The sequence below is a fragment of the Rhamphochromis sp. 'chilingali' genome (assembly GCF_963969265.1).
Source record: "Rhamphochromis sp. 'chilingali' genome assembly, chromosome: 5".
Classification (NCBI taxonomy): Eukaryota; Metazoa; Chordata; class Actinopteri; order Cichliformes; family Cichlidae; genus Rhamphochromis; species Rhamphochromis sp. 'chilingali'.
In genome coordinates, this window is record NC_137932.1 from 3,581,235 (window position 1) to 3,596,926 (window position 15,692).

At 43.4% G+C, this 15,692-nt stretch overlaps 1 protein-coding gene across 1 annotated transcript in view; it reads right to left on the reverse strand.

The window, feature by feature from the left end:
- phip (PHIP subunit of CUL4-Ring ligase complex) overlaps positions 1–15,692 on the reverse strand; it is a 42,819-nt gene that overhangs the window by 5,790 nt on the left and 21,337 nt on the right. Inside the window, 15 exon segments of the mRNA XM_080883840.1 lie at positions 63–215; positions 318–377; positions 573–648; positions 882–1,007; positions 1,083–1,203; positions 9,596–9,751; positions 9,856–9,917; positions 11,029–11,140; positions 11,249–11,331; positions 12,416–12,540; positions 14,254–14,361; positions 14,622–14,732; positions 14,880–15,087; positions 15,232–15,329; positions 15,487–15,624. Of these exon segments, the coding sequence (XP_080739966.1) occupies positions 63–215; positions 318–377; positions 573–648; positions 882–1,007; positions 1,083–1,203; positions 9,596–9,751; positions 9,856–9,917; positions 11,029–11,140; positions 11,249–11,331; positions 12,416–12,540; positions 14,254–14,361; positions 14,622–14,732; positions 14,880–15,087; positions 15,232–15,329; positions 15,487–15,624 (1,737 nt within the window).

The window sequence follows — 15,692 nt, forward strand, 5'->3', positions numbered from 1 at the left end:
TCTGAGCTCACAGGTATGCACCGCACATAACACAAAAAGCGAGAGGTTTGTTGCATAGTTACCGGGTACTCTTGTAGGTCTACGGGTTCTCTGAAGGGCTCAGAGTCTTCACATTGAAAGATGAGATCCAGCAGCTCTTTGCAGCGTCCCTTCCACGCGTGAGGGTCGTACGAATGAGGTCGAGCTCGCAGCTGGCGCTGCATGGGTCGACGGGCCTGTGGGAATTAGTAAAAAAACAGTAAACGGCCATTTCTGATACCGAACCTGCATCGACACTGACACTGTATCCGCTCGTGTGAATCTGTTACATATGTTACCTTGTGGTTCCGTGTGGATGTTCCAGGAGTATTAGTATCTTCGTCCTCTTCCTCGTCATCCTAAATAGGATAAAAGAAAAATAATCTAACATGTTTCTCTGTCAGCTTAATTAATTATATTTTTTAGCTCAATAATTCAAAAAAGAAGGGAAAAAAGCGAGATTAGTGTCTATTTTCAAAGCTTTACGCTTAACGTGCCCGGATCATCGTGTGAATGAATGCAGTGTAAGCATGCATACGGACAGTCACACACACCTCGTCTTCAGAGTCAGAGAAGGTCGCCTTCTTCATAGTTTTATAGAGGGGCATGATGTCTGTCAGACTTTGGTCCCTGTGGAAGAAATGAGGAGGAATCAGGAGTTATTCCTCTGTGATAGGACAGGGTCAATGATCTAAAAATTATTCATGTCAAATTATTAAACCCAAAAGTCGACTGTTGCAGCTGTTGGGAAAGCTACATGTGGGGAATGAAACATTCATTGATGAGTAAGGAGGACATTTCAGATGATTATTTTCACATCACGTAACTGTGATTTAGTAACGCTCGACATTAAATGTGCTCACTTAATGAACTGCAGCATGAGGTCAGAGACAAACTTGGCGGTGGTGACGATGAATGACCCCGGCTCGTTGAACGTCTGGGCGTTGTGTTCTATGTAGCGAACCTCCCACATCAGAGAGGAGAGCCGCCTGAAAGGAAAACGCAGCTGTTACGGTCGGTCTCTTTCACACGCGCTCTGTATGTGATAACCCGAGAGGACGCACCTGTAGAAGCGGTTCACCAGCCTTTGGCGTATAGTGCTGAGGTCAGTGACGTAGGCCACTACTGTGCAGTACGTGGGGTACGCCTGCAGGTCCACTGGGAAGGCAAACGGTGCTGCAACATCTGTGTTTGTTGAAGCAAGTACGTGATAAGAGAAATACACATGAGTTATATTAGTGGTGCACATGAGCCAATGGGATCCACATTTGGTATTATGAGGAATTAAATCAGTTTAAACATAACAGAAAAACACGAACTGATTTATTTTCTATGGCAGGATGGTGTGCATGTGTTTCTTTAATCCATTTGCTGAAATTGATTTTGATTCCTTTCCAACAAAAGAAGCCCTGCAACAGCAATGCAAACACTTTTATCCTGTTTTTCTTTCTGCAGCTATTCTGAACATCCCTGTCTTAATTTAGATGTTTCCAATGGAGAAAAATATTTGATAAAAATCTTGTTCTGCAAAAAACAGTCTGCTCTTCATTATGATTACTTATTTCTCTTCATTTCCTTTCACCTATCGGACCATCATGGAGGATGTTTCTGTCCCTCAAATGCACTTTGAAGATGGCTGGCTCCAGACCCACATATCATACCTGGAACCTTTTATCATTTATTACATATAAATACCACGTGATAGCTCCATTTAACACTGTTAGGGAACAAAATCTCTCTCTTTTGGCATCTTTGCTTCCTGCACCCTTTCATCTCATCCTCATATCTCTGTTTAACTTTGTCACTGAATGGAGCTTTAGCATAACTGGAAAACATTCCTGATAGTGAACCATGGGCTAGATTTAGGACAAAACCCTTCCTTTACCTTAAAAATAGGAAACTTTAAGGATTTGCTAAATAGGCAGAGTGTCAGTTTTGTGACTGAAAGGTGTGGACTTGGTTCTTTTTGCTTCTAACTTTATTATTCATATATTTGAAAAATTGTTTTCACTCAGAACACAAAATCAGAGTTGGAATTTTAATTTTTTATGTGTCTATGATAGTTTGCAGTAGGAGTGCTGATTTACTTGGAATGCCTGGGGAAGAGGTTATCAGCACAAACACATAATAGGTTTGGGTGTGACGGCTCAAAGCTCCGAGGGCAGTGCCAAAGCTCTTCACTGAATCCTAACACTGAATGCTGATACTGGTATTTTTGATGAAACAGAGCAGAACTTAGGATAACTTAGTGTGGAGCATTGTAGCTAGGAGCAAAGGCAAAATACAACAGACAAACCTTGGACATATCACAGTCAGCACAGTTAGTTTTTACAGTGACTAGAGTGATGTGCAGTGTTTCAGGTTTTTAGTAGGGGTGCAACGATACTCGTATTGATATTGAACCGTTCGATACAGTGCTTTCGGTTCGGTACGCATATGTATCGAACAATACAACATTTGTAATTTATTTTATCAACTTTCCTTCTGACGATGCTGTCTGTGTTGAGCGCTCAGTGAATCTGCGTTCGACTACTCCGCCTAGGCTGCACTGTCGAGCGCAGATCCACTGAGCGTTCAACACAGACAGCATCATCAGAAGGAAGAGCGCAGGGCAAGCTAGCGAGACAGAAGTTAAACTCTCCTTGCAACATGGCAAATTGAACCTCCCCCACCCTCATTCAGATCTGGCATTTGGAATTATTTTGGTTTTCATGTGACGTATGACCCTGACGGTAAGCGCGTCATGGACTAAAGTAAAACAGTATGTTGGATGTGCCACGCAATGCTCAATTACATGGGTGGGAACTAGTGTGTTAGCGCAGTTAGCTCGTCAACGTGTTGGCCGTCTAGCCCCACGCAGGGGTAGCTCGTTAACGGAGATTTGCCGTGTTGTGGCGTTAACGTCATTTCAACGAGATTAACGCTGACAGCACTAGTGGGAACACAACGAATATGACTGCACATTTACCCCGACATCATCCTGGTGCAAAGACAAGTGGAAGCAGACAAAAACAACAAGCATGCATGCTACAAACTTTACCCGAGTCATTTAGACAGCCGTTAGCACATGATTCTCCTTATGGGGACCTGATATGTTCCCGTGAGCTAGCCAGGGAGCACAGCCGTTTATTGACATCTGCAGAAGAACACTGCCGCTAGCTAACTGCTCAGCGCGGCAACCGCACAGCAACAACAACACACAGAGCGCCCTCTGACTCCGGAAGGACACACCGTCGCAGCGAGAAGGCGTCACCCGTCACTATGGCAACATAAACAAAACATAACTGTACAAACCGAACCCCGAACAGCCCTGACCCGCTACATAGCCCCCACCTAAGGGGTCAGTCGTCCCCGACGACCCCATTACCCCACACAAAGTCCTGCAAATGTCCAGGTGCCTTCTTTTGGCGCGCCGGCCGATCACGACCAGCGGGGGAAAAGTTACTCGGGTCAGAACATGGGGTGCCACCATCATCCCACTTCTGACACCAATGTGGCGAGCTCAGACAACGAGGAGACGGAGGTGTCGTTTGGTCTTGCTTCCCGTGAGCTAGCCAGGGAGCACAGCCGTTTATTGACATCTGCAGAAGAACACTGCCGCTAGCTAACTGCTCAGCGCGGCAACAGCACAGCAACAACAACAACAACACCACACAGGGCGCCCTCTGACCCCGGAAGGACACACCGTCGCAGCGAGAGGGCGTCACCCGTCACTATGGCAACATAAACAAAACATAACTGTACAAACAGAACCCCGAACAGCCCTGACCCGCTACATAGCCCCCACCTAAGGGGTCAGTCGTCCCCGACGACCCCATTACCCCACACAAAGTCATGCAAATGTCCAGGTGCCTTCTTTTGGCGCACCGGCCGGTCACGGTCACTCGGGTCAGAACATGGGGTGCCACCATCATCCCACTTCTGACACCAATGTGGCGAGCTCAGACAAGGAGGAGACGGAGGTATCGTTTGGTCTTGCTTCCCGTGAGCTAGCCAGGGAGCACAGCCGTTTATTGACATCTGCAGAAGAACACTGCCGCTAGCTAACTGCTCAGCGCGGCAACCGCACAGCAACAACAACACACAGGGCGCCCTCTGACCCCGGAAGGACACACCGTCGCAGCGAGAAGGCGTCACCCGTCACTATGGCAACATAAACAAAACATAACTGTACAAACCGAACCCCGAACAGCCCTGACCCGCTACAATATGCTGCCGAGAATATAGCCCAGAAGAAGCGTATAGTATAGCTTTTATTTTGGAAAGAGCCATTTCTCTGTAATAAACTCTCTTTTCCAAAGATGAGTGATTCCTCAATCAGATACAGGTGTTACCGCGCCAGATCCGCGGCCCCGAACCGTAGTAAGGAAACCTCTGGCAGTTACTTGAAGGTTCCGTAACTGACTCGTAGCCGGAAACAGCTTACTATACAGGTCAACTCCGCTAGCAAAAAGATCGAAGGAGGCGTAGGAAACTGCTTCACCGAACTTTATTTCTTCTCTAAGGCACGAACACCGCGTACAGTGGGCTGAAACAGTTTACTCACACCGAGCATCGCCGACACAACTCTGGCTGTCGAGGGAGTTATTATATTCCTTTTATTTATTTTCTTTTCGTCTCTTCTGTAGCTAACCGTTACTTTTTCCCCTTCTCCGCTCTCTCTCTTCACACACACCAGGCAGTCCCGCTACACACATCCCGAATACATTTCCCATCAGGCTTCATCCTTAAAGGGCCATGCCTGTAACACAGGGCTTGCAAAATCGCTAGCCCGACGCCCCGGGGCTCGCGAGCTATTGTCGGGCTATTGTAGGAAGGAAAAATATATGTCAATGCTTTTGCATTCTTTCAGAAATGTAGCTGGGTAATTAGGTCATTGGCATCGGTGAGCCACTGTCAATATGTGACATATTGAAATCGCGTTTGAATTTGCGCTTGTTTTTTGCTTTCACTTTGCAATCGCGCGAACTGTGTATAGAGAGCGACAGTACTGATTGGTGAGTGATGATAATTTGCGCACCAATTCCTCTGACATCGTCTTATCAATCGTTAGCTTACTACGCAAACATGACGAGTGAAATCTCCCGCAGCAAGCTTAAACATATGAGAGGTTGATCGCGCAGAGAATCGCTGACCGTTATGTGTGTGTGTGTGTGTGTGTGTGTGTGTGTGTGTGTGTGTGTGTGTGTGTGTGTGTGTGTGTGTGTGTAAAAGCAGCAGGATATATATTTTAGTTCTGCTGAGCCAAATAAGACAGGTCAGGGTGAAGAAGTTATGACAAATCAGACTATAAGGCAAAAAGAAAGTGCAGCTTTATGGTTTCATGGACAAAAGAATTTCTGTGGCTGCAATATGACGAGCTAAATAACCAGGGCTGCACATAAGTGGTCCGCAGGTGGGCATTCGCTGTGAAAAAAAAAAAAAACGCGCACAAGATATGAAGTTGCAACGCGTGTTTGCATGCATAAGATTTTCTGGAGGAGGACAGACATTTGTTTAAAACTCTTAAAGATGTCGAAGAAGCTCCTTTAAGCAATTACTTTGGTGTTCCTCCACCTCCAAAGAAATGTCAGAAGGAGTCCGAACCACAAAAGAAGCGCGTATTCTCGGAAAAGTGGTTGCAGGAGGTGAGCTGGCTTCAGACAAATGATGAACGCACAGAGATGTGGTGCGGAATGTGCCGTGAAAATCCCACTCTAGTGGACAAAAACAGCCTTTTATATGGACGCAAACGCGCGTTGCAACTTCTTATCTGGTGCGCGTCTTTTATTTTGACAGCGAATGCGCACATGCGGACCACTTATGTGCACCCGTGTAAATAACATAATGTTCTGCCGGGTGTATTGTTGGTTTTCTCTCGATTTCTGAGTCGACAAGCGTCTTTGTTACTGGGACCAGTCATTTTAAGAAAGGCCCCCATTAGAACCCATGAGAAATGCAAGAAATGCATTATTGCTCAGTCTGCAATATCTTTCCCAGAACAAACACCAATTGCAAATAACATACTAAAAATAAACCTGAAAAATCTGTTTAGAACAGCGTACTATGTTGCAAAGAGTGAACTAACACTGGCAAAATTTAGCAGTCTTTGCAAACTTCAAAAAGCAAATGGCCTCGATCTTGGTTCCACTTGTCTCTTACCTGTGACTTCAGTGGAAATTTCAAATTCAGGATCTGACACAGACTGATTCATGTCCTACACAGTTCTTACAAGTTCATAGAAATTTCTGTTCAATTAGAATCAAGTATTTGAGTTGATGATTGTAATTTTTATACAATGTTGTAATTTGTTTTTCAACAATTTTTTGATTAATGTTTTGTTTCCTTTACAATATTATACTTTAATGTATAATATTGTAAAGGAAACAAAACAGGAAACAAAACATCAATCAAAAAATTGCTCTTTTTTATTCGGGCTACTTACATTTATTTTGGGCTACCAAAAACTGAAGAGTCCCTGCCCGAAGGGCTACCAGGGATTTTGAAATTTTGAGAGCCCTGAGATATATTTATTTTTTTAATTACTTTTGTTTCAGCAACATTAAATTTAAAAACTGTACTTTTGAGTTAAAATATATATTTATAATTTTAATAAATGACAAATTAAAAAGGCATGAACATTTTTTTGTATCGAAAAAATATCGAACCGTGACACCAAAGTATCGAACCGAACCGTGAATTTTGTGTATCGTTGCACCCCTAGTTTTTAGGTACATTTCTACACAGAGATCGGTTCATAAGGAAAACTGCAGAGAGCACGAGAGCACCTGCATCTTTGCTCATTTTACTCAGCGCGCACATGGAGCTCTGCAACACGATACGTTATTTTTATGCATTTTACTTTTTTTATCGCTCTACAATAGGATCAGTTATAGAAAACTTTGAAATGTCTAGTAGTACAACGATGTTTAGTGTTAGTATGTGTGTAGTAGTGAGTACCGTAAATGTCGGGCTATAAGCCGCTACTTTTTGCACAAGCTTTGAACCCTGCGGCTTTTAGTCAGGTGCGGCTTTTCTATGGATTGTCCGTGATTTTTGTCATATCGTAAGACGATTTGTTTTGTGTGTTCCGCTGTTGTACGGCACTAAGTTGCCTGGCGGAAGGATCGGGGTTCAAGAGTGGTATGTTAGTCACATGTCCGTCCGCCAGGCAACGTAGTGCCGTACGAAGTAGCGCGAAAAACAAACTTCAAAGTAGCGCTACGCGTTCAGCGGGAGTCGTGGATGATGAGCGGCGATAAACTTGCAAGTTATGCCCAAAAAGCAAGTTATGCCCAACTCCACCGGTGGATTCTGACAGCGTGGAAAAGTGTGAAAACATCCACGATCACCAACGGATTTTGAAGGGCTGGACTGCTGCATGATGGAGAGGAGGACACCGCCACGGCCCTTCTGAGGGTGTTCGACTCTGACACTGACAATGAGGATTTCTTTGGTTTTGAAAGTGACAACGAAGGAGAGAAGAAGAGTGGATGACGAAGCCATCCTGAGCCTGTTTGTATCCGACACTGGAGAAGAGGACTTTGGTGGTTTTAGTGCGTAGGAAGAAGAGAAAGATGGTGGTGAATGACTGACTTTTCTTCTTGTTAAAGCTGTGTCACTGCACCTGAGCCTAAAAGGTAGGCCGAATCTATTGTTCTGGTGTGCTGTAGGTTATTGTTATGTACTACATGTGCAAATATGTACCCATAACTTGTTTTTCAAAATATTAATAAAAGTGATGTCTCCAAACAGCCATCTCTTTCCTGACAATTCCCTTTGTGCATATTCTCTTACATATGATAAGTCAACATTGAAACACCTGCGGCTTTTGGTCAGGTGCGGCTAATGTATGTACAAAACAGGATTTTCCCCTGATTTTAGCTTGTGCGGCTAATATTTAGGTGCGCTTTGTAGTCCGGGAAATACGGTAGTAATGTGTGTATTCTTACAGCAAAAAAGAGCAACGTGACCATTTATAGATGTGGTGCAGCTGCAGCAAGTTCATTAACATGATTGGAACCTGATCCCTGCTGATCCCCATGTTAATGATTTGACTGCACAGGTTTATATGGTGGAATCATTCTTTATAAAGCAGCCCTGCTCTGGATGAATCCTGAACACAACCCAAGCTCTTTGATTTACTCTGAGAACGACTCCCTCGACTTCCAAGACCCCTCGGAGCCCGCTCGTTTCTAACACAGTCCATTGCCCTCATATCAAAACCAGTTGACATGCAAATTTGCGCTGCTTTTGGTAGATTGCATTGGTCATTATTTAAAAGTACCAAGTCTTACATACGTACATACGTATATTGAATGTGACACGTGACACAAACACAAATGGAGAATGTAACATTGCATTTCAATAAATGTAATATGAATGAAAATCAAAAGAATTGGGACAGACTTAGATTTTTTTTTAAACATATAGATGTTAATAATCGTTGTTTGTGAAACGATGTTCGTGCAAAGTTTCGTTTAAATTTGCACACCGATTAACTCTTTAAAGCCGGTCGGAGCGGGCTTACCATCAGGGCTTTATGAGCCTATACTGGTGTTTTTAAAAGTTATGTTTGACTTTATGACTTTCTGTGTCGTTTCTGGGATGCTTAGGACTCATATTGCACTGCTGGAAATAGTTTATTTTGATGCACATGCTGTTTTTTTTGCAAATTTGCATTGTAAGATTTATTTTCGTTTTTTCCTGCAGTATATAAAAATTGGTGTATTTCAAAAATAAAACTATGAAGACACTTAAAATAAATTTCCTGTGGTGGTAAACTATTTTGTGCAACTTTTTTGTATTTACAGTTTTGAGGGATAAGCTTCTTAAATTTCTCTAACTAGAAATATATGTTAAAAAAACAAAAACAATTTTCAATTTTTTTGTAGTTTATTGCACGTTTTTGCAATTTATGTAATTACTATGCACTTAATGCAGACATATTATTAAAATTTGGGCTATAATGGTTGTATTGATGTATATCAACTTGAAATGCTCCCAAAAATGGCTCCACAGCATGTAAAAATATAATATAAGCTCTGGCGCACTTGGTTCTATGGTCGGTCTTAAAGGGTTAAGGAAGACATGAATACAGACTTATATAGATATGTTATAATCAATATAGCTGGCTGACTGTGTGTTCATAAATTAGCCATATAACCTGCCACTCCCACATACTTGCAGCTTCAGCATCACACCAATTTGCCCTGCTAAGTAAATCTGAGGCCAAGCGTGCTGTGCAGTGAGAGCTTGTGTGTGAATCTGTGTCTAATCCCCAAACTGTCACTAGAGGGAGCCATCACACCATCTTTCTTCCACTAGCAGGCCTTCAGTCTGTTCCTAATGTGTCATTACATCACTTAACGGGAATTCATGAAAGCACCTTAACATTTAGTTCACTGTGTTAGCAGCTTACTCTTTCGACCATATGATCCTGGCCCCTGGCTGGTTCATCTGACTCATGGGCTAAGAGTGGTGACTCACACTGGGAAGAGTCATCCAGCTGCTACCTTACAAGAAATGCGCCCTCATGGCGGAACTTCATATCACCGCTTACGTGGCTAATGTTAACGGGCGCTTCGTGACATCATACCGAGCGTGCAGAGCTGGTCGATGGCTTTGATGATGCGTTCGCACTCCTCGGCGCGTGTGCGGCAGCCCCATTCACCGTCCAGGGGAACGTACAGCAGCTCCTTCTGCTCCTCCTCGATGAGCGGAACACTCTGGCCCAGCTCATCCGGAAACGTGGCTGCAAAGACATAAGGACAAAACTGTCACAACTGTAAGCTGTTAAAACTGAAGGAATGAGTTCTTTGTTGTTTTTCAGATGAGCACCGCATTTCAGATTCCTACCATCATCGGGGATGGGTTCCATATCCCAAGGACTCATCTTCTCTGTGTCTCCATTATCCCAGCTGGATGGGAAACAGGGTTGGATTATAATCATCATCATCATCATCATCATCATCATCACATTGTAATCTTAGTATTTTGTTAGTTCTTTTGTATTTTACAAAGTCGGCATGTAGTATTGAGCATACCGCTTCATTCTTTAACAAGGTTTCAAATAATGAAGCGCTCAGTAAACATACAATATATGTATCAGTGGTTCAAACTGTAAAGTCACAGCAATGCAAAAGGTATTTTTTCCAAGCCACGAGGTGTTTCGTGCAATAGTGAGGGAGATGCAGCATAATCACAAGCAGCTATCTGTCCGAGTTTGTCCAAGCAAGTAAATTCCTGTTAAGTGTTAATGGGAATATTTTAATGACAAATATTCTGTTGGTGTTTCAGGATGTAAGAACCTGAAATCGTTAAATAATAGTATTCACTATTATCTTTTTGTACCAGGAGACCAACTGGACAGTAGACAAAGTGGGAACTGATTGGAGGGTTTCACACTTTTGTAACAGCCAACATCAAAGAAAACAAAGAAGACCAAAAAAAAAAAATCCTGGTTGAAATTTCTCTGACTCATAGCGTGCCATTTTTGGGGGAAGTTTCATGGTGTCACTAAGAGGTGGCACTAGCTCTATCAAGTATGCCTCGTCTACGTTATCGTATGCCATTGTTGTACATGACTGTAGTGGAGTCTAGTAGAAACTGTCTGGTGGTGATTACATCATCTATACTTTGGCTTTCTAACCTACTGTTTCAGCGTCTCAGAGATATTTCTGGCATTCAGAGGAAAAACACGTCAAGTATGTAGTGACTGTCATCATCACCTTTGAATCTGATGACAGTCAATGTGACACTTTGCTCCTCTTTACTTCCTTTTCCTCACCATCACCAGCGAGTTCTTCTGAATGTGATTCATGTTGGTCTTGTTTGCGTCATCCCTTTGATCTAATTTCTTTGTTTCTGTATGCATCTCTGCCTGTGCACATTTTTGTTCTTATATAGACCGTCTTGCAGTCTTGCCGATGCAAGACGGTCCTACCTAATGCGAATGCAACGGATTTGCTGTCATGCCAAAAAGAAGTGCAACCCTGCTGAGAATAGAGCAAATCCAAGCTGTGGTCATACCAGACATTGTAGCACTGGAACAAGCTGTCAGGATACTGGGACTGGTAGGGCTCCTGGCTCTCAATGGTTCCAAACCACCAGGCATCATCGATCACTGACCGAAACCTGTCACCTATGGAGACATCACATTACTACAGAGAACTCTGCAAAAAAGAAAATGAATGTCATATACGATATCATTTATATTTGAGTGAAGTCGCACTGCAAAGGTAAAACTGACCTATGCGCCACTGCCTTTTTCTGGCGTTGTCAAACTGCTGCCGCAACACCAAGAAGTCGATTACATCAGGCATGTCGTGGTACCTGCAAGTAGTCAAGAGATTTGTAGTAGCGGTTCACTTCTGTATGCATAAAGTATATGCTATCTGCTGTCAGGAAATATTACTGCAGTCAGTGTTTTTATCAATAACCTCTTGTCTTGTGTAAAGATATGAAACCTTGCTGAAATGTGAGTTTTATAACTGCCATGTTGCAAAGTTGAAGAGAGACCATATAACATGATATAAGACAAGAGTCCCGTAGTGTTTTAGAAAGAGTAATGACGTCGGCTCATCTTAAAAGCTGATAAATGTTTGGCATGTATTGCAGTCTGTTTAAACTCTTTTACAACAGCAGTTATTCCACAGATGATTTTAGCCAGAGCCAAAGAAAAACTATCAGTATTTATAAAACAGCACACACATTTTTGTTTCTCAACTCAGAAATGAACTTTTCTACTTCTTAAAAGTATCAACCAAATTAGTACTGCCGAGTACTGATTTGCATGCAATCAGCTGGTGCCAAATTCGGGTATTAGAACACATCTGGACGAAAGGAAGATGAAGAGCGAGTGAGACCATGTGCCGTTAATTCAGTTATGTGTCAACAATCACACAGGCCAATGGCAGCAGCGGTGTGCAAAAAGCAGCCTTGGGTGGGGCTACGCTTTTCAAAACGCAAAGCAGGCGACACAAAGCTGGCCGTGACAACACATCTAATCTGGGGAAGCACCTTGTCAGACTCAAGAATACATCTAAAAGCTGTGGAGTGTTTGACATCTTGAAAGCCAAATACACCAGAGGTCTGTTGCCAACATATGAGCCACTGAACCCACGGATGATGGTCGGGACCCTACATCTTCTTCAGATAATTAGGTAGCTGGATAAAAATGTTTTATGTATTATTTTACAAAAAGCTGTACTGGAAAAAGGTATAACTGGGAAACAGTCCCAAATTCCCCAAACACCGGCTCTGGTACCAGCATTGTTTCAAACGTGAAAGGTACCAAACCCTATTGTTAGGGTAACTAAGTAAGATAACAGAGTTGCATTCTGACTTGTAGTCAGAGGCCAGATATGAGTCAGGAAAAACCCTGTACTCTTATGTGGAGGCAGAGAGAGACACTTACTTCATAGAGAAAGATCCCCCGGTTAATTTTCCAGTGTCTGGGTCCAGAAACGCCAACTTCAGGCAGCACAGCGTGGGCAAACCCACCTCATACTTGATGCCAACTATCTTCATCAACTCCTGCTCCTAAATGCCACAAAAAAGACATAACGAGCATGTTTGAGTTCTCAAGACAAAAAAATTAAGCAAACCATCCTGAAAGTCTCGATTAATGATTCCTCTTTCAGTTATTTCTTGTTCTTTCCTACAGGAAAGCCCCAAGTCAAGGGTTTGGTGGTTTTTTTTGTTTGTGTGTAGGGTGCAGGTTTGTTTCCAGCTGAGAAAAAGTGAAACTTAAAGATAGAAGTCTGGCTGTACAAAATACTAAGAGAAAATAAAAAGACGTCGTAGAAGAAAACGCTGCATTTCATACACTACAAGCAGCACATTCACAAGGAAGCACACTGTGCCCGCAATGCATTATGTTCTGCTGTCTGCACAGGAATTGCTATTTCAGCTTCCTCACGCAGAAGGACAGAAAAAAAATGAAATGTATACCAAATATAAAATGCAATCCTATAAACTGTTGCTCTCAAGTGTTAAAGTGTCTGAAGTTGGTGGCTTTTTTTCATTCTTCCGTAGACAGCTCCATATGCAGTTTCATAACCTTTTTTTTATGCTCGGTAGACATTTGTCTTTCGGTAGAGAGACGTTTTTAGGAAAGAAAAAATAAGATTAAACTAGGAGTGTGAAACCAGACGTGTGGCGGAGATAAAGAAGCCACACCGGTGAAAGGTTTGCAGCAAAAATCCTGTCGAATTTTGCATTGCAACAAAACAGCAGTTAATGATTACACTAACATGTGCGTGAATCCCTGGGTCCTGCTATGTATTCCTAGGAGGACAGTGTCATTTTTTTTTTTTTTTTATTTGCCTTATTTTGTTTTAATCGTGTCCCGTCTGGCAGCTTTTGCAATCACAAATAGGAGCTGAGCGACTGTCGTGCCAAACACATTTTGCTTTTCCAAGATCAGCTCTATAAAGTCTCTATAGGATCTTCTTGTTCAGGGTTTAACTGTTTATTTCTTCATTTCTATTCATGTTATTCCAGTTATTACATTCAATGGGGTATACAGTATGACACGGGTAACAAATCAACACTCTTCTAGTGGTGTGTGTGTGAGAGTGTGAGAGAGAAAGAGAGAGAGTGTCAAGTGTGAGTGTGTTTGTGTGTTTTTGTCACCAAATGTACTTGAAAATGAGGGTGGAAAGCTGCAATGATGGCCCTCAAGAGCTCAGGCAGACAGAGATGGATCCGGGAAAACTGGGTAATCCCCATCCCTGCAGGACAAGAAGGGAGGGCCTAGATGGGGCGCCCAAAGCCAAGGGGCGCGAGTCCCAGATGACCAGAGGCAGCAGGCAGCCGACTCCACTAGAGGCCAGTCATACTAGCGTGAGCCGAGATCAGGGCTCCATGCGCCAAAGAACCACCCGGCAGATCGCGGACCACCAAGGAAGTGGGTCAACGACCACGCCAGAACATCCAGCCACGCGCACCAACAAATATCCACATCCCAGTGGGAGGGGGTAGCAGGGTGAACCCCTCCATACACGACCATGTCCCACACGGACCAAAGCTCAGCAAGCCCACAGCGTCTTTTTTAAAAATTTCTCATGGGCTCGCCTTTTTACCTTTGGATGTCTACATTCTTAAAAGAGAAATGTCACTGAAAATATGACACCTTCAAAATGTCAGTGAAGCCAGGATATAACTGCGGTTCACTGCATATTTAGGAGAGAGGCAGCGCTTTTCAGAGAAACGCTGCTTTGGTTCGGATTTTACTGTCAAACTGTTTCTTACCCGGAGCTCCATCTTGTGCCACGGCTGCTTCTTAGGATTGATGCTGTAAATTTTTTTCTGTTTGGCCATCTCCACGTAAGCTTCATGGCCCTGTCTGAAGTAGTACACCTGCACACACACACATATGCAAAAGAATTAACGGCTTTAACTGCACTTGTAAATTCCTTTGGTGCGCGTTTGCAATGTAATTACAACGACATGGCATAACTGCTCGAGATGTGCCCTTTTGTTTTCATGGGTGTAATGACCGTTAATGCCACATGAGGTCTCTGACTTGTGATGCAGACTTTAGTCCTTGTTGCCATGTAAAACATGACCCTGTGTTTTGGTGTGAGCAGACATGTGGTGAAGATGCGGTCGGCGTGTACCTCGTCGCCCATCTGGGGTATGTAAGGACATCTCCGGGGGACCGTGTCTGTGATCCAGGCAGAGGGAAGCCATTCCTCCAGAGTTAGCCCTTGCTCCTGAAACTGCGTCCTCTGCAAGACGCACAGCAGAATAAATATGACACGTACACTGCTTATAATCCGGCGTGAAGCAAAAGACCTGACTGAATTAAGTTAGTTCATTCGTCAGCTTCAAATAACTTCGGAGAAGGAAAATGCAGTTCATTACTGATAACAAACCTTCCTCTTCTCCTTTGGCTTCTTCTTCTTTGGTAATGCGCCATCTTTATCTGCTTTGTCTTTCTTCCTTTCCTTCTTCCCCTCCCTCTTCTTCTCCCCGTCCTCCTCTGAGCCGCTGCTTTTCTTCTTCACTTTAACGCTCTTCTTGGGCGGTTCAAGGTTGATCCCGGCATCGGCTGTCCAGTCCGAATAATCGCTGGAGTAATCGCTGCAAATACATCACGGGGCCGAGATTAAACACACAGATGTGCGGCGTCTGCTCGTGCCGCGTTCTGATTTGCATTTAGTGTGCGAACGCATCGTCGGGAGATGAGTGACGTGATAAATTGGAGATGCGCTCGGTGTTTCTTACCTCGAACTACTATGCTCATCTGGCCAGGGCTCCTTCTCCTCTTCATCCTTCTCCTCCTCTGAGGAGTGCCCGTTTATTTGCCGTACCTCCACCTCTCCCTGAAAACACATACAAAATTAAATTAGGACACAAAAGCAAATGGACAAAAAAAAGACAAAGAAAGACAAAAATCATTATAATAAAATGTAAAATCCTCAGAACATCAAAACTTAAAACTATTCACTAAATTCGTAACAATGCAGTATGAATATGTACCTCTGAGGTGCTATCATCCTCATCTGCAGCCTCAGCACTCTGCCGACTTGTCTCCTCCATAGCAGCGCGGGTTTGATAGCCATGGTTACCTTGGCTCCTCCTCGCTTCGTCTACCACACACTCTGATGTCGGATGAACCTGGAAAAGCAAAGAACGGAGCTGAGTGTAACTAAAGTCCTGCGTTTGAGACATTTCTGGTTAAGAAA